Source organism: Dunckerocampus dactyliophorus, chromosome 12, assembly GCF_027744805.1.
Source record: "Dunckerocampus dactyliophorus isolate RoL2022-P2 chromosome 12, RoL_Ddac_1.1, whole genome shotgun sequence".
In the NCBI taxonomy this organism is placed as follows: Eukaryota; Metazoa; Chordata; class Actinopteri; order Syngnathiformes; family Syngnathidae; genus Dunckerocampus; species Dunckerocampus dactyliophorus.
In genome coordinates, this window is record NC_072830.1 from 28,346,102 (window position 1) to 28,367,404 (window position 21,303).

The window sequence follows — 21,303 nt, forward strand, 5'->3', positions numbered from 1 at the left end:
GTATTTAAATATTGTTAAATTGCTTACAAGTATTTTTTGTTTTCCCATTGTTTTATTTTGATTTTAATTATGATCAACAAATTGACTGGGAAATCAGAAAATCATTCAACGACCTTGAACATTTTTTAAAGTAATCAGTATCGTTATCCCTATATTTACATGGTATCGGATTGATATCAAAATTTGCAGTATCGCCCACTCACTGGACAGTGCTGTCCAGTGAGTGGGGGAGTGTAGCGTTGAGAGGGAGGGGGCCGCGCATCCGCCATATATGGGCACACCACCGACTCTGGTTTGCTATTGGCTGGCCGCCTTATGCAGCTGCTTGTCAACAAGATGGCCTTCCTCTCTCTGTCGTGTTGACACTGATTATTTTGGTATCCCAGTGCACATACCGTAAAAGCTTGTGTCACTTCTAAATAGATAGCGGGAGAGGGACTGCCGAGAGTCCTAACAAGGTATACAGTCAGCCAGGCTGTGTTCAGGGAACTGACAAGCTTCGATAGCAGCAGCCGCCGCTCAAGAAGGCTGATAATAGAAAGTAGCTGCTGTCGACGTTAGCTTAAGCGTGAGCTAGCCTAGCTTACGTGGACACGGACAGTTAAGTCGTGTCACCTGCATCTCACAAACAGGTTTGGTCAGGAGAAATACTACGAGGAAAGTCTAACCATCGACAGTTTAAGAGCCAAGTTGGTTGTGTGTGAACACCGGAGTGGTTAAGGTAAGAGGGCAGACGAATTCCAATGTTTTTTTGTTTTTTTTTTTACCTTGTTAGCTTGCTAGCTACTTTGCAGGTAAATTACAATATGAAGTTAGCAAGCCTGTTAGCCAATGGTGTATATTTGTTTATTTACGTAACTTTTCTGTGCTAACTGGACAAAATACAAATTGCCTTCTAAGTATTCTTAGTTAGAAGCAATGCAGAATTAAGCATTACACTTGCTTGCCCCGCATTATGAACAAGAAATGGCGTTTCTGTGACGCTACGTAAGCTTGACTCTCCTAATTGGGCATACATGGTTTGTAAAGACTAGTTAAACAGTGTGCTTACAATAACCACCAAACGAACTTTAGAGATTTAGAGAGACTGCGGTTTCTGCCATCACGTTTGATATAATGTATGGGTATTAAGTAGTTAAAACATACAATTTACTGCTTTGAGCTAGCGTTAGAAATCATGTATTCACTGGCTCTTACATGACATTACATTACACATGGTAACAATAACCCCCTTTTTATTTAAAGTCATGTGGAGATTGACATGCTTTGAAAGGATCCGTGAACCTGGGTTTGAAGTAGCCATGTATTGGACATGTCTGCTTGTGCTGATTGTATTTCGACAGATAAGGATGCATGATTTGTCGGCTGCCTTCCAACTTATCAATTAGGCATAGTGCCCCATCGATTTGACAAAGCAAAGTCTAACTTGTAGTGATGTTGCTGTGGAGGATAACCTCTCAGACACACAAGACAGCCCAACACACGCTTTCTCGATGTCTGTTGTTTGTGGGCTTTTTTGGTATATACTGTACTCTTTCACAGCTGAGTAGCTGGATCCTATATCAGTCAAGGAATTATACCAAATATCCATTTTATTTGGCTGGGGAGGGTGATGGTTGCCATGGTATCCTTGGCCAATGATTTGTTCATCCTGTTGCCATGCACTGTCATCTTCTGAACCACTTGCAGCTTTATTAATCAGCGATTGTCCTGGTGAAAATGCAGGACCACTGACTGTTAGTTGCTATAGGTGTAAGACTCAATATTGCAAAATTGGAGTCTTAATCCAGCCCTACCTAAAACAAAAACAAAAGAGGGAATCAGGATTTCCACACATTTCTTTACCTCGTCTTGCATCGTTTATCAAATGTGCACATTTTTTGGATCGATAACAAAATGTACAGGAGGTTATATCACCAGTGTCTGCAGATCAAAGCTGCTTCCTGAAGGTTAATACAACAGAATGTTTTTAGCCTACGAGATACTCGCCTGTGTGTGAAACTATCCGGTTATGTTAGTGCAGGTAATGCACGTGAAGCAATTATGCTCTCGATTGTGTGTTTGTCAGGGATCACAGCTACAACTTTATGTCCCAAGTCCCCAGCACTGAAGTGTTCCCGGCTGCCTCTGTGCTTGGTCAGGATTTGGAGGATTAGTTTGATGCAGAAAGCTTAAACCCAAACCTTTTTCAGGAACTGTTTCAAATGAAACGATTTAATGCAGCTTGGTTCTCAGGCTGCTGCGGTTTACCAGTTTTATGGTGAACTGCTAAGACGTTCATGCCCGCACTCGTCGCTGTCCAGTGAAAATATTGACTCCACTTCATTATGATTTTGTCTTTTTAAAATATTGAGACTGAACGTTTTGTCCTTCAAGAAGCCCTAAAGCTGTGAAGCTCAACATCAAATGAGAACATGTTTTATAAACTCGTGATCAGATTGAGTGTTTCTTATTCGGACAATAACAGCCCTTCAAAACACATATTTTCTTTTCAGACCACACATCCCAAAATTGGGCACCTATTTACTGACAATGTCTTGATAACCTTGTTTAATCTACAACATTTGAGCAGATGGATTAGCAGTAAATGTATATATGTACGTTTTGAATCAAGTCTGATGTGTGAAGGTCAATATTTGGCGACTAAATTCATGAAGTTGTGCTTTACAGTGCAGGTTTGGATGCCTTGAATTTTTTTTTTTTTTTAATTAAAATGAAATGTTAAAACACCTTCCAAAGTGGGGGAAATCTGGCTACGTCACTGCATTGTTTCTGTGTGGACAAGCAGACCACTTCCGGAAAACGACGACGTCGTGGACCAGAAGTGACTGCTGCCAACATAACATCTGAATGCAGGACTCCCTCGTTTATCGCGGGTAATAGTTTTTTTTTACCATTATTGGAGCCCTCTAGACATGAAATAACACCCCTATAGTCACCTTTACACTCATGCCACCCAATATAGTAGATGTAATCAGAGAAAATAAGCCATATAAGACATAAATAAGACTTGCTCGGGTGTTTCAATAAATGTCTTCCGGACGTGTGGACAGGAAGCGACAATAGCAATTCGGCGCTGGAGTACGGCCACAACAGTAGTTATTATGATAACGATAATGACTATTAACGTATTGTGCCTGTTGTGAAATAAGTAATTATAATATAAAATAATGAAAGCCAGCTGTTGGCAAACAAGACTGGTGCGTGTTACTAGTGACACCTAGTGGCCAGTAGACTACGGGTCAGCAATGTCTTCTATTGCCTTAAACTGTATTTGTATTTTAGTTCATTTAGAACATTTTTATGCTTGAAAATGTTTAATTTAGGCCAAGAATACGTAACATTTCCTTAAATATGCATTTTTTGACTAATAATAAGCAGTAGTCAACCATAGAACAGCAATGATTTAATAATTATTTTTTGGAAAACCGCAGTAGATGGAGCAATGTTGGAACCGCGATGGAGGGCCAACTGTATTTCGACTGGCATGGCTCACCCCGAGTCGAGATTCTCCTGATTATTTTTGTCTTATACTGCATAATGCCTCGCAGACGTAATTCCACTTCATTAGCAAGACAAGCCCTGGTGAAGCAGAAGATGACGGACTTTCTGCGCATGCGTTCTTTCTTCTTCTATCGTTTTGCTGTGTCATGTAGGTGTGCCTTATGTATTGATGCAACTATTAATGGAGGTGTAAATTCTCAGGAAAAAATGTCACGAGGCCATCGCTTCTTTCCATCAATACCCAGTTGTCATTTACCAAGCTTAGAAATGACATAATAGTCCAAGCTGTCAACTCATGTACCTAAACCTGTCAGTCTAGTCTCGACTAACCAATGACAACCCCGACCCCACACAAGCATTTACTGGGCTGTAGTTGCAGGCCTAAAATTCTCACATGTTCAGGATAAACTGCATTGCATGTCTGGTGCGCTCCTGCACAGACAAGGCTGGCCGAGTCGTCACCATCGATGTTTTAAGATGCCAGAATTCACTTGCAACCAAATGTCAGCTTATCCAATTACAGTAACAGTTGGGTCATTAAGCTTTATGCCGTTTGGTTGCTGATTCAATCATTTTTTTATGAGACTTGTAACTTCCATTTGAGTTGCAACAGACAGAGGCTACTTTTAACCTTAAATGACAAGTTCCCTTGTGCAGTCTTGTGCATTTACAAAACAATTTCTGTAATTTGAGAGTCAAGATATAAGTAAATGTAAAAGATTGTGTGGTACCTAATAGAATCAGGGTTACCGATTAGTGATTTTCAATAAACTGGTAACTGCTCCGATCTATGTGTTTGGAATATGTATTATGACTCATGGTAGCCTGTTCCCATTTGTCAGTAAACCTTGTAAAAAGCAGCAGCGTCTCGGTGTCTCTGTTGACACCCTACAGTACGAACACGCAGCAACGTTGATCATAGAACTCCAGTATAGCATTTTGACTCCGTCATTGATGGAATCGCTAAGTTGGATATTATATCAGATTTCACTGATTACCTATTTATGCTAATGTAAACACTGCCAATCGGATTGACTGATGTTCAGTCTGGTTTCTTTCCATCTTGTCACGAGCGGCGGCTGGCAGACAGGGCAGTAAAGCAGGTACATGGCGCCTCTGAACAGCACAACCTGCTGCTCTTTGTTGAATCCGTGTTGTGTTTGTTACAAAAGCAACTGCCTTTTGTGCAACACACTGTGTGGATCTCAACCTTGTCATTTTTGGACAAATATGCAGATAGACACCAGTTTGCCGTCGTGATCCTCCAAGAACATCTTCCACAGAGGTTGAAGTCATGGATTTTTCTGAAGCCGATCTGAGGAATTTGTATCTAGACCATGTAAGTTGGCTGTAATGACGGGTTTTGGTGTAACAATCTTTTGAGATTTATAGTACAAGAAAAGTGCATGTCGCAGTGACATTTGAAACACACACAAAACTGGAAAGCGCTTTTTTGTTACAAAAGCAAGAGTCATGTTATTTGTGAAAATGTTGAATAGCTTCTCTCTTATCAGCATGGGACCGGTAGTGCTACTATGTCCTCTGGCAAGTCAGTACTGTATTATTGTCTGGATTTATTTTGGAGTAGATTCTACTCGTGCTGTCCAAGAAGACACCATTCATCAGGCACATTTAAGGAAAGCAAACATTAAGTGAAGTAGGTGTGTGTATAACATGGAGCTCTGGATGTAATTACAAGAATATTTTGTCAGAAAATTGTACATTTGTCTTCCATGGTTGGGAGAGGGAAAAAAAAAAAGAGTATACACAGTACAAAAACAGTACACGATACAACAAACAAACAACAAAAAAGCAGTGAAAAGCATACAAACCAGTCGACTGTATTTTCAGTGTGTGAATTTCAGGATGGGCATCTCTGAAAGTGGCAATAAAAACATTATGAGTGTAATTTTCATAAAGGATTGAACTCAATTGTCCCAACTGAGTGCAAGCTAATGAACGACATACAGTTACGCTTACATGACATTACTGAAATAGTTGCATGTTTGGACCTGCACAGACTTGGTGTACGTAGTACTTAGTGAGACTTGGTGTACGTAGTACTTAGTGAGACTTGGTGTACTGTGCAAAATCTGTGTTGTAATCCATGTATTTTGTCTTCAAGATGCAGTATGAATGACAAAATAGCTGAGGTTGCTGGAAGAGCCGCATATGTGGGTTTAATCCGTTTTCAGCAGCAGAGAAAGGCCTTTTACATTGAGTCAAACTTGTTGCTCTAACGCTCCTACGTTCTCACAAGTATGCCTGCACTTTCCTGACAGCACTTCCAGCTGGTATCAATGCGGAAGCAAAGCATTTTGGGAGCACGAAAGGCTCCCTGTGGCCTGGAGCATATTCACAATGAAGGGGTGAGGGTAAGGAGGCTCCAGCGTAGGCATGGGCGGTATGGCCTCAAATCCATATTGTGACATATATTGCAGCCTGTTGCAATACCGATATAGTGTTTGACATATAAATTATAATAGAACCATTCCTCCTCCAGCTGCTGACTTAGCTGGTAACTTATTTCATCATTTTCTGACGTGTGCGTTCACAATGTAGTTCATCTGAGTAACTGTAGTAGTATTCGCTCTCTAGGCTCTTGTGACTTGCTAATTACCTGTTAAAGTGTACCAAGCACCTATTCTTTTGTTTTCACTACTTTACATTCAAGCTAGCTTAGCGGTTAGCATGGCTTCTTATTACCTTTATCAACATGCATTATCGTGAAGTATATTCTCTGTGGTAGGGCAATATTATATTGTTTTTATGGCATATTGTTTCTATTGCTCCTTCCTACTACTGCAGTTCCACTACTACCCCCACCATCTTTGACAGTTTTCTAAAAATAGGTCCAGCATATGCCTGCATGCTCCTCCTTGTGTTGCCTTCCATTAAGCAAGTCCTCTTTGTCTCACAGAGATGCAGCATCCATTTGACACCTTTTGGTTTCATCTCATCTGCTGGCTGTAGACGCCGAACCTGAAATCCCTTTAATTTGATTTAGAGGCTTAGATAGCACCGAGTTCCACTCATTATGACGCTGAAGAAAAATGCACACTGTGAAGTGCTTCTGATGCAAATGACCTTTATATCTATTGAGATACGGACTGTTCCTGAACGTTTGACTAATCTTGATCTTATTCTTTCATCTCAATCTTTTTTTTTTCTCTGCTTGTCCTCTTCCCTTTCCTCCTACCTCTGACTGTCTTCATGCAGGTTACATGCACAGGTAAAGGAGAGCTTTGTGGCAGATAGTGCTGCACAGGTTGGCGCCAACATAGGAATCTGACCATGAGAGCACTGGTCCTGGGTGCCTGCAGGCCAGCATAGGTGCTGGTATGTTACAGAGGTCCGCATCCTGATGGACCGAGACACCTTCTCCCACATCCGCCTTTGGTGCCCACGCCCCTTTGGCACCTACTCTCAGAACAAAGTGAGGAGTCCTGGCACGGGGAGCAATGTTATAGCTGTAAATGGGGCAGGGTCTTCCTCCCTCTGCAAAGGCGATCCCCCTACCGGTGCTCGGAGGGCGGGAGATGGAGCAGAAGATGGGGGAATTCTAGTGGGCGTGCAGGAGGACAATGTAGAAGTGGAGGATGTGGGCTCAGAGAACACGCCACCTGAACCTGAGCTTAACTCAAGTACCCTGACCCAGAGTCAGACGCCTATGCCCACTTCAACCCCTTCATCACTCCCCTCTTCTGGGTCCCAAATGGAAGACGGCCGAGTGCTGTTAGATACCTGGTATGTCATCAAACCAGGAAACACGAAGGAGAAGATTGCCTTCTTTGTGGCACACCAGTTTAGTGGGGCAGGCCAACCCAGACCCAGCGCAATGAAGGTAAGTTGCTAAACCAAACACCAATAAATACTGTAATGTCGTTCCTTATGTGTGCATATACTGTATGCTAATGCTGTTGTTTTCATCACAGGTTAAAGGTAACTGGGCGACTGACTGTAGTAAAGCAAAAAGACGAAGAAGATGCTCATCCTATGACCCACCGAACCGTGCCCATGGCTCAGAAATACATCTCAGCCATGGCTCCTCCGAAGCACCTAACATACCTCCTAGCCCAGATCAGCCAGCACTTGATGGGGCCAATGAGACAGACCTGCTGTCAGTGGCTCAGATGGTTGCCTTGGTTGAACAGAGGACCGCCATGGCCCTCCGAGATATTGTGGCTGTCCACGGGACCCACCAGCAACAGCCCTCTATTACCAGCCATGAACAGGGCCTTACCACACACCAGCACACGTTACTTGAGGGAACAGAATCAGACCCCACTCCTTTGAGGTTTGTGTCTGACAGTTCAAAAAGTCAACCTTCCAAAGAGGCCAAGCAATCATCAGCTCCCATTCAGACAGACCAGGAGCTCGAGGAACAGCAAGAGTCATGCCGGGTTGCACAAGCCATTGCACATTTTGAGTCTCAGAACCTGGAGAATCGCCTCCATATTGGCGCGGGTTCAGGAATGGGCTTTTCTAATAGAGAAAGGGAGCTGAGGGGAGGACCAGAGCCCAGTATTGTCACACCTCCTCCACCCCCCAACCACAGCCACGGTGAGGTGAGGATAGCTTTCCGAGTGTCTAACCTGGACCCACGTTCTCAGCTGGAGCCAGCTGGTCGGTCCCGCTGTATGTTCATGAGCTGTGGAGGCGGGAGTAACCAGTCAGCCGCAAGGTCTAAAGAGAAAATCACCTGTGACCTCTACCAGCTTGTCAGTCCATCTTCAAGAGACCCCAGTAGTCTGCTGCTTGCTGCAACTGCTGCCCCCAAAGCAGATGGAGACCTCCGTCACCCTGACAGGCAGGCCTGTGGCAGTCCGGAAACAACCCAGGAGCCTTCTTCTGGAGAGAAAAAAACTGTGGGTGTGGGTAGGGAGCGGGTGACTGGTTTTCACGTGGAAGTGGTGGTCACAGGGGCTGTGGACCAATGTGTGTTTTATGGCAAGGACAGCACAGAGAATGTCCAGGAGGAGACTGTGTGTTTTGCCATGCCTGGTGGGGGAGGAAGTGTTGGAAGTGTAGCCAGCTCAACTGACCACTCATCAGATGATCCTCCTCCAGGACAGCTCTTTTTTTTCCCACCGCCACGAGGGGCAGAGGAGGAAGCGAAAGCAACAGGTTCTGGCAGGGGGTCAGGATTATGCTCTCTGGACTGTGCACACAGCAGCAACAGCAGCCAAGGAGCAGGGGTGGTTGTGGGCTCAGGAGAGCGGGCACCTCGACCAGACTCTCCCCTGGCCAGTGTTGGGGAAGAGTGTTCAGACCCATCACTGTGTCGTCTCTATCGCCACGTCTCCCATGATTTTTTGGAAATCCGCTTTCAGATTCAGCGCTTGCTTGAACCTCGCCAGTACATGCTGCTGCTCCCTGACCACATCATGGTCAATATTTTTAGTTACCTGCCCACACGCTCCTTGGCAGCCCTCAAGTGCACCTGCCACTACTTCAAAGTGCTGATCGAGACCTATGGGGTGCGGGCAGTGGATTCTCGCTGGAATCAAGACCCTCTGTATCGGGATGACCCCTGTAAGCAGTGCAAGCGCCATTACGAGCGTGGGGATGTTTCATTGTGCCGTTGGCACCCTAAACCCTACCACCATGACCTGCCTTATGGACGTTCCTACTGGATGTGCTGCCGGCGTACAGACAAGGACACTCCAGGCTGCCGTGTTGGGCTACATGATAATAACTGGGTCCAGCAGCCTGCTGATGGCTCTCAGCCCATTCGATCCAAGAGGGAAGAGCGACAGGAGGAGGCCAGGTAGAAGAGGACATATATCGCCTCCCAGATACAACGCTCATCTCCTCTCTTTCTTCTCCATGCTATTTCTGCTTTGACGATGAGCATGGAAACGGAGTACAAAGAGAAATCATCACTCCAGGACATTGTTGAGTCCACCTCTGCTCTTGTTGTCAACATAGGGAGGTTGAGCAGAGGGAAAAAAAGGAGGTGTGCCCACACTCCATGCCTTTTGGATCAAGTCCTACAGAATTTCTCTTCTCCCACTGTACTCCAGAGTGGCACCTTTTCAAAAGAGTGCCTACCAGGGTTGGGGTGCCCTCTCACTGCTGTCAGTTTGCCCCGTTTTCATGTTTTCAGGATTACTGCTCAACTCCATACATGGTTGTCACACAGTCACGGTGACAGCTTTGCAGTGTATTTGATTGAGATTAGCATTAAGTGACAAATAGAAATGTAATGCCCTAGAGCCTGCTTATTGTTCGAAGACTTGGTCTACGTTCTGTTACATCACCTTTTTCCATTCTAGTAACACTATGGAATCTCACTGGGCTCAGTGCAGCTGATTTAAGAAATTACCTGTACGGGATCCAACATATGTAAAACCATTTAGTGTGGAATGTTCAGCGTTTCTATAGAAATGTGATTGTATGTGGCAAACTTGATATTCCAACATTCAAGCCTGCTACTTATCTGTCCTGCACCATGCATTTCTATTACTCTGAATGTGCTGTATTTATTGTATGTTGATCAGACCCCTGATAATGCTGCTGAAATCATTGCCTGTGTCACTGATATTTCTGAACTAGCCATACTATTGATGGGAGACAGTCTTGCATCCATCACTTTGTTTTTTTTCAGCTTGGACCCTAACTTAGTCGACCAGCCATGAACAAACTTTCTGGTTTACAGTGTTTTCTGGGAGATATAATTTATAGATTCAGGTCAGTGGGATCATGTTGCGACTTGTGTGGCTTGACTGACTTGCTTGTTTGCCTTTTTTTGGGTTGCTGTTCCACTACTTTCTGATTTTTAATCGGACCCCGCTACCCCTTTATGATCCGATTCCTCTCTGCAAGACAGATTGTTTTGGTGTTTTACTTCGTTGTTCAACTTCCACATCTCGCTTCTTTTCCTCCTCCGTCCTCCCATGTCGGCACAGGGCAGTGTTAGCCAAAGCCGCCAATGCTCTAAGCGTTAAACCAACTAACACACACCAGCCTCCAGCCTTAAATTCCCTTTACCTCTTAATCCCCCTGCAGGACGGAGGCATTAGATACCTCACAGATGATCAAGAGTATTGGAAGTTTCATAGACTTCGTCCTGCTTGATAGGATCCGCCTAGAACTCTTTAGTGTTGGTGTCAAAGGTGATCAGTGCCTGGTGACAGCTCTGACTCTTCATTCATGCAAAAAACAAACCTCCCTAACCTTCGCCCCTGCTTTTTGGAACCCCCGCCCCCCCATCCCAACAACCTGACTTTCTGGACTTTATAGTGATGCTGAAGCTGTGCATGAAGGTGGGAAACAGGTCGGTAGTCATGGGAGATATCTCTAGGTGTCAGATACAGTATGTACAACTCTATTGGGGATTACCTGCTTAAATATAAAAGAAGTGATGATTAAAACTGGAAATCCAAACATTTACCTCGTTTCTGTGTTGTTCAATGAGCCGGAGGACCGGGAACTAGTAGTAGTACATAAATGCTGAACCCGTTTTTCAGTGTCAGAACTGAAATCTATTGTGACTTTCTGAAGTTCAGAAACATAACACGTAATGACAAGCCCTGGCCAGCAGATGGCAGCGAAGTTATCCTTACTTTAGAAATGTATTTTTTATCCCATCAAATCTAAGTAACATTTTAGTAGCACACATGTACTTAAACCTTTCAGCCTGCTGAGCTGTACTCAGCACAGTACTCCGCATAAAGACTGCCACTGACGCCATGGTGAGATCATTGGCATCCAGTTGCTCTGATCCCTCAGGAGCTTCACATGCTGTCACTCCTACCCAGGAGTGTAGCACCCATTTCGGTGCCACTACCACACCTTAAACCCACCCCTGTTGGGCCCCATACACAAACTGTAATCTATCCTTAAATTGTGAATGAGCGGCTTCGCAAAAGCAACCTTTACTGTTCAGGAGTCCTACCAGATGGAATGAACCATTTTGCATTTTTGCGAGCTGGGTCGTCTCAGACGCTGTTAATTTAATTCAAGCAACATTATTGAACTTTTGCAGCAAAACGTATTTTATTAACATTTCTGACGTTGATTTTTGTAACTGGCATATGAGTGACACTAAAGTAAAACTGAAAAAAAAAACGACAAATGGGACAATCGGACATGTCGATACTTGTATGCATTACTTGTGTGTACTCTGCTTTCCGACCTGGATCACTTCCATCACCCTCCTGCTGGTCATCGTCCAAATCCACCCTCTTAGAAATAAAACAGTGCACACCGTGGAGCCGCAACGTTGACATTAAGTTTCGGTACGGGAAAAAAAACAACTTGACATTGTAGAAAAAGTTGCATGTCATACGGAAGCAAGTATGGAATTGTAAAATGTTGAATTGAACAGTCAACTACAGACATTTAAAAGTTTAGGGTTTTCAGCTTCAGGTTCCATTTTTTTAAATCTGGCATGTTTTGAGTGAAAGGTAGGGGAGGAAGTGGAGCGGGACTCAGGAGCCCCCAGGTTTTGAGGAGACAGTGGCGGTTCGAGATATGGGCCATATGGGCAATTGCCCCGGGCGGCATTCTCTTGGGGCCGCTGCGAGGAGGAGGGGGACATTGTGTTCTGCGCTCATCAAGTCATGATGTGCCAGACGGCGGGCGCCCTCTACAGGCGGGATACTCGCGCCCCCAAGCTGCTCGGACGTCCTCAAAAGTCCACCACGTAACCAAAACAAACAGTATGGCGGGTCACTTCACCGCTGGCGCAGGTTAATTATACGGTAAAAAAGTAAGTAACAACAGTAATTGCTCAAAAATAAAACATGTAATTCTTCATATGAGATTATATCCATTATATCGCAGACCAAGAGTGTCAAACATGTTATTTCACTACAAAAATAAGAGGACTTGAGAGTCAATGAGTTGGTTTAGCCTTGACTGCTCGTTGGGTGACGGTGGGAGATTGCAATTAAGTGCGGCTAAAGTCAAAGCCCTCAGGTGCACAATTTAGCATCGATCGATTTGGAGTTCCCTGCTTGGATAAGCCTTCTTTACAGACGCCTTCACGTGCTGCTTGTTTGTGGGTGTTGCTGCCTTCGTTTCTGTCTTACGTAAGGGTGAGAACTGTTGAGCTCTTGAAAAGATACATAATATATATTTTAATTTTATGCAAAATCTCATGAAATGCGAAGCTGTAACAAGTTTTATTTTGAATCTATTGTAGTGGCATACAAGGGCAAAAATCCAAATGACGTTCCTAATTGTTGAGGAAACGAAACATTCTGCATTAGTGCATTTGATGCTCAAAGAACACACATAGTGATCATCTATTGTGTCAAACAGCATGTAGTTTGCTATTGTGCAGGGACAAATACTGACTGTACCCCCAAATTAATCCCCTATAAACAACTTGTGCAAAGACTAGCCAAAACATGCCAGCAAACAGGTCATTTCATTTCATCCTAGTGCAGTTCACAAACTTTATTGATGGTACAAAAGAGCTTTCTTTGTGGATGTATGCGGTGCAAAGAGCTTGTGTTAAGCAGATTTACCCCTCGGCATAGAAAACTTGCACATTTTATAAACACACATCAACCAAAATACACACAGAGAAAACAACTGCATTTACACACTTCAATTCAAAATGGCATGACATCAATTTGTGAAAAAGTGGATCTTTGAACCACACAGACCACACTGCAAGTCTAAAAGGTGAAAAAATCCAGCCTGAAACTCCTAGACTTTTATAAAAAAAAAATAGTGAAAGAGCATGGCGCTACAGCTCTACAAAAAAAAAACTGCTAAAAAACGTCCCTCAGCTACATTGTGAGTAAATACACTCACTAGCCACGTTTTGTTACACCTGCACAATCTGAACTTTAAAAGCTTTGCCTTACCAAAAAGGTAATAATGCTCACTTCTGACTAATTACCTTCATAGATTTGTGCCCTACCTCATGTTGTGGCCAGTAAATGTAAATATTGTCTTTTCATTTGAGTTACTGTAAGTCATGATAGCTAACAAATTGATGACATTTTATTGGTTAAATGGGTATCTTTTGGCTGGAAAAGACATGAGAAAGTGGCATTTTAACATTTTTAAAAGTTGTGTTAGAGATATTAACGAAAACTATTCACCAGCACATTCTGAAAATGGCTCATAGCCCTCACAATTTTGAGGAAACAATCTTTTGCACCAGTCTGATGAATCCTCGTAAATTCTTACATTATTGTATGCATCTATCTTCTACCACTTTTTCCCATTCAGGTTCACAGGTGAGAGGGTGAAAAGTGGCATACGCCCTGGGCTGCTTAGCCGTTAGTCACTTTTTAGGGATTGGGAGGGAAGCAGAGTAAACCCAAGCAAGCATGTGACAACATGCAAACTCCACACCGAGAGGTCCTAGTGGAGCATTCTGGGTGTGGGAAAAAAGTGTTTGCCCCCTTCCTGATTTCTTATTTTGCATCTTTGTCATGTGATTTTTTTTCTCCCTTAAGTTTAATATAAAAAGTACGTTTTGTGTTGTCATTGGCTAAAATGTACGTTTGTTTGATGAACTGAAACATTTTAATGTGACAAACATGCTACGAAATCAGGAAGGGGTCCAACACGTTTTCCCACCACTGCATGCGCCTGCATTGACATGACGGTTTGTCAAACGGATCCTCCCACTCGTGTTTTTTGCCATTTTCACGTGCCGTTTCCAGCTCGAGTGTGGTCGCAGTATGAATACTTTTAGGCTTAACAGTATCTCACATTTAACCTACTGTGTTGTCTGACTGCACTTATGGGCCCTGCAGCAAAAACTACAAAAGCCTTGAAAACAAAAAAGGTGCAATCGTGTGATTATGATGAAGCAGTTTACATTCAAATGTCCCAAGCTTGAAAAGTTCATAAAAACACACACTTTACGCCTCGGAGTGGTAGCTTCTGAAACGTGACTTCCAGCAGATAAAACATGTAGAACACATACCTGACACATGAGCTATTGCTGTAATTAGACGAGGAAGGTTCTATTTAAGCAATGCAAGGCTTAATGGCTAGTCATCAAGCCAGCTAATGTGATTGGTCTATTTGAACCAAATAACTACATCCTTTTTGGCTAACTGTTGGTGTAATTAAGGGGGTCACACTGCCACACACTGGGCCAGTTGCAGTTGAATAAAAAAATAAAATAAAATGATAAGCCTGACCTGCCAAATTAAAAAAAATTGACACAAACATCATGAAAAATTAAACTGCAAAGGGAATACTTCACATCATATTTACCATCACAGGTCCTGCGACACTGAATGAACTCGTTGGACCATAAAAGGCGGGACAGTTTGAATCGTGGAGGACTGGAATAAAGTAAGAACCATTAAAGCTGCTGTATGTCACCCGCTCAAGATTACATTTATTTTTTCCAACCAAAAAATATAAGCCCACCACCACTAGCTAGAATGTTATATATAAAAAAAGTATATATTTTTCACAATTATAATCAATAAAAATTGGTGTAAATTGCCGTTTGGCCTGAATAAGATAACTGGTCAGCTCAACAGCCGTCTGGTATTCATCTGTATGTCCATCGCATGTGCACACGGACACACACAAGCAGTCCCAGAGAAGCGCTCAACAATGCTAAACTTTGTCAAATAGCTATCATGAGCTGACGTGTTACATACAGCGTAGCTGACATGCTGAAAACAGGGAGAGGGCGGGATATGCTTGCAGTGTGTTTGGAAGTTAGCGCCCTCTTGGCAGCCGCATTTCTGTGACACACAGCAGCTTTAATGCGGTGAAGCCCTTCAGGTGTTGTTTGTTCATATAGAAAATATTGTATATATTAGATTAGTGTATCAACAACAGTACCACCAAAATTTTGCCACAGCTATTCAAGTTTCTCAAAGGCTTCCAACAGACTTGTCCAGCTGAAGGTGCAAGTTTTATACAAACTTAAAGAATAAAACAAAAGCTTCTACCGAATGACTTCATTGCCGAGAGCCACACAGGACGAGAGCACATTCAGGCGCATTCGGTTAAATTCAGACCTCCATCTTGACCCGCTGGAACAAACCTCAACGTGTCTGCAGTTATGGTGTGGTGTGGAAATGCAAGCCCAAGGTGAAGCTCATCTCTGTGGTTCCATTCAAGCTACTCATCCAGAACACAGCTTTCTTTGGCTCGTCTCAGTCTGGACAGGATGTGCTTCTTGGGGAACTTGAGAGTGGTGCACCCAAACTGACTGACCCCACCCGTTTCTCCAGGGAGTTTCTCACGTCTCTGCACCCAGCTGCGCCAGCCAGGTTTCCAACAGTACACGCTGTCATAAAATCGGGCGCCATTTTCCCCGCCCAAAACATAAATCCTCCGTTTCCACCGAGCCACCCCCCCGGCTGCAATCCGCCGTGGCAGGCCTGGGAAAACCACAGGGCTCGGAGCTCTGTCGCTGCCCCCACCTGAACCCCCTCGCTGTTCTGCAGAGACTGTCACCCCTCCCCCAGTCACCTCCCGCTCCACACCAAACGCCCTGCCCTCCCGGAAAAACAGCACACGGCCAGTAGCGTCTAAAGTCTCCAGATTAGTGTAGTTTCCATCTAGGAACTTTGTGGTATCCCTAATGTAGCCCCCGATGGCACAGACTCCTCCTCGCACCGCTACACCGCCAGCAAGGCATGTGGCGCCAGAGTCCAGAGCCACACGAGTCCAGCAGTCTGTCAGGGTGTGATAAATAAGAACCCCCGAGTGGACCACGGCACGGTTTTGTTCAAGCGTGGTTCCACCTAAAAGGTAGAGTCGACCCCGCAGGGCTGCACAGGCGAAAGCACGCAGGGGGACTGGTAACCGAGGACCTGGTGCCCACTTAAGTGTCGCCAGCTCCAGCATCTCACTAGAGTCCAAAAGTGCTGATCGATTGCTGCCCCCCAAGGCGTACAGCAGCTCGCCACAGCCCAGTAGGCCCAACATACACCGGGGTAGGCCCATTGCAGGACGCTCTATCCAGCGATTGAGAACAGCATCGTATTCATGAACAGCAGCAGACACCGAGCCTGTCCCCAGAATCCCTCCAGCCACAAACAGTCTGTCGCCTACAGCCGTGCAGCCAGGACTCACCAGTGAGTCTAATGCCGCCAGCTTCTCCCACTTCCCTGTCCGCGGATCAAAGCAGTCCACGGTGTAGTCTCGTGCAACTAAATTCTCATCTTCTCTTGGCGACAGGTCCACACACACTATTTTCTTCTCGAACATCCCCTCCCTCGGACGTAGAGGCCCCCCGGGACCCTCACTGGCTGCAGCGGGACCCAACTCCTGGCTCAGTCTCCGACTCTCCTCCTGCGACAGCAGCCCAGGACGCAGGTGGTGAAGCAGAGTTGGCATGTGGGCGTAGCGATCCAACGGTTTGTGCTCAGCCCATCGGCGTGCAGCGTCGTAGACCTCCGCCTCAGATTCTACCCCCAAGCGGTCGGAGCTCAGGAGGCTGCCTAAGGTGCCGTGATCAAGCAGGAGGAAGTCCTTATGACGGGACACCTGAGGAAAGTGTTGGGCCACCAGCCTGAGGGAGGCACGCAGAAGCAGCTGGTCATGGTGAGAACGAGCTAGAGAGTACATCCCCAGACAGTTGTCCACTGAGAGGTGCTCAAACAGAAATCTACAGCGGATTGGTCGGAGCAAGGAAGAGAAGACGACAACCGATGTTAAAATGCAAATGAAAACAAGTGGAACCACACATGAGGGCACATGAGGTCACCTGGAGCACAGGTCCTGCAGAGGCATGACCTGAAGGCGATTGGCGGCCACAAATAGATCCTCAGCAGTTTCCAGAGAGAGCCCTGCCTCTCCAGTGTACACAAACTGGATGATGGTCTCCATGACAGATGGTGTCACTTCTTCCAGTCGGATCTCTGTGAGGCGCGACTCCACTAGAGGACTGGTGAACATGGCCCGGAAGTATGGGCTCACAGCTGCTAGCAGCACCCTAAGCGGATGAGGGAGAAGAAAAAGATGTCAGCTTGTGAAGTCGTCAAGTTAGTCATCCGGCAATTTTCTTCACTTTCCTTATTTTTTTACTCTCCTGTTGTAGCAGTGCTCGGAGTGCCTGTCCCAGCAAGGGCACGGATCCCAGAAAGACAAAATACACCTTGGACTGGTCGCCAGTCAGTCACAGGGCGATCATGAATGGAGTGCATGGGAATTGATCTCACGCCGGCTGTGTGAAAGTAAGCTACATCAACCGCTGCAGGCGGTCTTCAATTTACTGTGTTCTGTGGTACGACATTTCATCCCTCCCATAAATGAAGCCAAAACTTATCAACAAATGAACAAAACAGTCCTTTTGTAAGAGAACAAACGCGCAAGATGAGGCAATTATAAGGCCTCTCGTAAAAACACTCAATGAAACAGCGCTTCTCAACTTTCATATGTGCCAAGTTACAGTGGGTTAAAATACGAAGCTACGAAACACACGAAGTTAAGAGCACTTTGGGAGCCGAGCCAAAAGAGCCGAACTTCACATCACGAGTGAGCTTCATGAGGACATGCGATACAGAAAATGGATGGACGGAAGTTAAAGACTACTTTGGCAAGCATACCTGTGGCACATGAACTTCTTTCCCTCAACAAGCAGGGTCACATCACACAGCTGCTGAGCATCCAGGAGCTGCTTCAACCCTGAGGAGTGGACACAGAGGGAGGTCAGATACAGACGTGGTGCTAGGCTATGTCTCAGTTTGCGCACTTAGCATTTTGAGTGCATAAGTGCATTCGCACTGAGAAGTATGCGCAAATACAGTGCACTGTTAGTACCCAGATGTTAACACTCAAAAAGGCCAAAATGAGGAGTGCCCAGTCACGAACAATAGTCGCCATCTTGGCTATGTAGCTAGCAGGAGGCAGGGGACTAACATGAAATAATGGCAGCTGAGGAGCAAGCCTGAGGAGGTGGAAGATAGTGGACAAAAGAAGAAGCAGTTAAATACAATATTGTGATTTCACACACACACACACACACACACACACACACACACACACACACACAGTTGCACACAAAGCACAGAGTTGCACAACACTTCAATGTGACTCATGGAAAATGACTGGGAGACACACAATACATGCATTCTTCTCACTCACACCAGCTTAGCACTCACACTTAACTTTAACTTCCCAGGCACACAAGCTTAAGTTTCACTTTGTTGAGGAGTGCGGCAACTGCTACATGCGGCGGTGTGAAAAGGTGTTTCCCTTCCTGATTTCTTTGGGTTTTTTGCATGTTTGTCACACTTCAATGTTTCAGATCGTCAAACAAATTGAAATTAGTCAATGGCAACGTAACATACAGGGTCAGGCAAAATGATCTGACACATACGTAGGTTAAATAAAAGGCAAATAAAGTAAAGAAACAAAAAAGTGTTTTATTTTCAAAAAGTACATATGCCATTTCGCTTTGTTCCTTTATAATGCCATTGTTTTTCGTTTCTTTTTCAGTTGCTGCCATGAATTGGACTGGTGAGCATCGCGCTTTCATTGTGGAAACGTTTATCAAAACAAACGAATCTGTAACTGCAACACAACAAGCGTTCCGTTTGCACTTCAATCCTGGTAGACATGATCCTGTACCAGCTCCAAACACCATCTTGTTATGGTCACCAACTTCACAGCTACCGGATCTGCATTGTGTGTGGACAATAATGGATCCCATTTGACTGATTTCATTTTTAAAACATAATGAAACAGAATGGCATTATATTTACTTTTTGAAAGTAAAAACACTTTCTTGTTTCTTTACTTTATTTGCCTTTTATTTAACCTACAAATGTGTCAGATCATTTTGCCTGACCCTGTAGAATGCAGTATTTTAAATGAAACTTTTTATTATTAAGGGAGAAAAAAAATCCAAAGCTACGTGGCCCTGTGTGGAGAACTGATTGCCCCCTAAACCTAATCACTGTTTGGGCCCCCCTTAGCAACAACAACTGCAATCAAGCATTTGTGATAACTTGCAATGAGTCTCTTACAGCACTGGGGAGGAATTTTGGCTCACTCATCTTTGCAGAATTGTTGTCATTCAGCCACATTGGAAGGTTTTAGAGCATGAAGCGCCTTTTTAAAGGTCATGCCACAGCATCTCATTAGGATTCATGTCAGGACTTTGAATGGGCCACTCTTCAGCCATTCAGAGGTGGACCTGCTGGTGTGTTTGGGATCATTGTCCTGTTGCAGAACCCAAGTTTGGTTCAGTTTGAGCTCACGAACAGATGGACGGACATTCTCCTTAAGGATTTTTGGTAGACAGCAGAATTCATGGTTCCATTTATCACAGCAAGTCCTCCAGGTCTTGAAGCAGCCAAACAGCCCCACACCATCACACTAACACCACCATAGTTTACTGTTGGTATGATGTAATGCGACACACACCTTCCAAAAAGTTCAACTTTTGTCTCATCAGACCCAGTATTTTCCCAAAGTCTTGGCGATCATCAAGATATTTGATAGATTTGATCAAGATAACACACTGGTCTTATTTTTTTAAATACTATTTGAAAGCCTTTTAAATTGTGTGATTATTGACTACTTCTCGGATAGCAATGCGGCCCAAGAACCGAGAAGAAAAGCTCTACATCGGTAAGTGTGTAACGACAGTAATAGATTTGGGACAGCACTACGCTGTCAAAATTCACACTCTCAGGAAATACGTACACAGTGTGCAAAGTATACTTGATATAAGTGTACTAACGTAAGTATTCGATTTGAGATGGGGACCTAAAAAAAAAAAAAAAAAAAAGACTACTTTGAAATCATGTGCCTGAGCCTGTCTCACCATGGGTGATGTAGTCCCCCAATGGAGTGGTGCTGTCATCCGGGAAGTCCTCCTCCTCTGAATCGCTGTCGGACAGAGGTTCTCCTCCTCCTCCGTCCCCGTCCTGCCATGGCTGGGGGCGCCATGTGACTGTGCCCCCACGCACAGCATTCATCTAAGGCGCAATAACACACACAGTCCATAAGACATCACCAATAGCACCAAGATATCATCCAAATTGTTTTGCTAGTCAAAGTTCACAATAGCTTGGGAATATTGTAGAGTGATGGTTTGTCAGACATCGTCATACTAGACTTTAAATACACTAAAAGCTGTTGATGTCAAGTTAGTAGTTGGGTTTGTCGCTAACACTACCTTTGCTCTTCTTCTTGTTTCCACTTTGAAGGCCGGTTGTGTCTCACTTCAACATAAATACTGAATGTGAAGCAGGTCGGAGAGAGGGCTTGTTTGTACCCGAAAACTCGCTTATTTTTGTTTTCTCACAATACTGCGTTGTCTTTCTTGGTCCCCACCTGCGTGTTGTGGTGCTCCGGGCTCAGCCGACAGACTCGTTTGGCCTGCGGTGAAGACGCGTCAGACTACACGCTGCCCGTCCAGCCCCATTCATCACCAACGGACATAGCAAACATTAGCATTCTGCTGCTGTTCATAACGCCTCCTGCTTGATGTCAGTCCACCGAGGCACGGGTTCCCATGGATGAGGGTCAGTGGTGAAACAGTTTGGAATGAATTGTACGGTGTGCCTAAAACACCATCTTGTGCTGAGTTGAGGTCCAGCCGGCCGCACTTGTCATGTCTCAACCAGATCACCGCAGTCCTTAGTTTCCGCTCACCTGATTGGCTGACCTTTAGCTCGTGACGATCGCTCGTTTTTTTCTCCACTACTGTCAAAATATTCATATTCCTACTCCTGTCCTAAAATGTGTTAAATGTTACATACATAAAAAATTGCATTGTCTGTAATAATAGTTTTGAGTATATACAAGTTATCAAAAGAGTGTGCCTAGGAAACGTTAACGTATTACATTATTTCTGCTTCCGGAGTCGTGCTGCCTTTTTGTACAGCGTCTGTGTGG

At 44.6% G+C, this 21,303-nt stretch overlaps 2 protein-coding genes across 5 annotated transcripts; one reads left to right on the forward strand and one right to left on the reverse strand.

The window, feature by feature from the left end:
* The first annotated feature begins 323 nt into the window (after positions 1-323).
* fbxo46 (F-box protein 46) lies at positions 324-11,728 on the forward strand. The gene is made up of 3 exons (XM_054794567.1): positions 324-721; positions 6,724-7,348; positions 7,440-11,728. The coding sequence occupies exons 2-3, from the start codon at positions 6,869-6,871 to the stop codon at positions 9,276-9,278; spliced, it is 2,319 nt and encodes a 772-aa protein (XP_054650542.1). The 5' UTR covers positions 324-721; positions 6,724-6,868; the 3' UTR covers positions 9,279-11,728.
* Positions 11,319-21,134, reverse strand: si:dkey-260j18.2 (uncharacterized protein LOC325231 homolog). 4 transcript variants are annotated; one of them, XM_054794569.1, is made up of 6 exons: positions 20,740-21,132; positions 20,582-20,641; positions 20,228-20,381; positions 18,003-18,081; positions 17,162-17,389; positions 11,319-17,062 (listed from the first exon to the last, which is right to left on the reverse strand). In XM_054794569.1, the coding sequence occupies exons 3-6, from the start codon at positions 20,379-20,381 to the stop codon at positions 15,568-15,570; spliced, it is 1,956 nt and encodes a 651-aa protein (XP_054650544.1). In that variant the 5' UTR covers positions 20,582-20,641; positions 20,740-21,132; the 3' UTR covers positions 11,319-15,567. The 4 variants fall into 4 exon arrangements, with proteins under 4 accessions (XP_054650544.1, XP_054650545.1, XP_054650546.1 ...); XM_054794570.1 differs by lacking the exon at positions 20,582-20,641 and having other exon boundaries at positions 20,740-21,134; XM_054794568.1 differs by having other exon boundaries at positions 11,320-17,062; positions 20,582-21,131.
* Positions 21,135-21,303: the final 169 nt, after the last annotated feature.

What these genes read in the sequence shown, in the direction of transcription:
- fbxo46 (XM_054794567.1), top strand. Translation starts at nt 6,869, where the DNA reads ATGGACCGAGACACCTTCTCCCACATCCGCCTTTGGTGCCCACGCCCC. An exon ending in CCAGACCCAGCGCAATGAAG is followed by an intron (nt 7,349 to 7,439) that starts GTAAGTTGCTAA and finishes TTTTCATCACAG; the next exon opens with GTTAAAGGTAACTGGGCGAC.
- si:dkey-260j18.2 (XM_054794570.1), bottom strand. Translation starts at nt 20,381, where the DNA reads ATGAATGCTGTGCGTGGGGGCACAGTCACATGGCGCCCCCAGCCATGG. An exon ending in GGGGGACTACATCACCCATG is followed by an intron (nt 18,082 to 20,227) that starts GTGAGACAGGCT and finishes TCCACTCCTCAG; the next exon opens with GGTTGAAGCAGCTCCTGGAT. An exon ending in AAGAAGTTCATGTGCCACAG is followed by an intron (nt 17,390 to 18,002) that starts GTATGCTTGCCA and finishes TCATCCGCTTAG; the next exon opens with GGTGCTGCTAGCAGCTGTGA.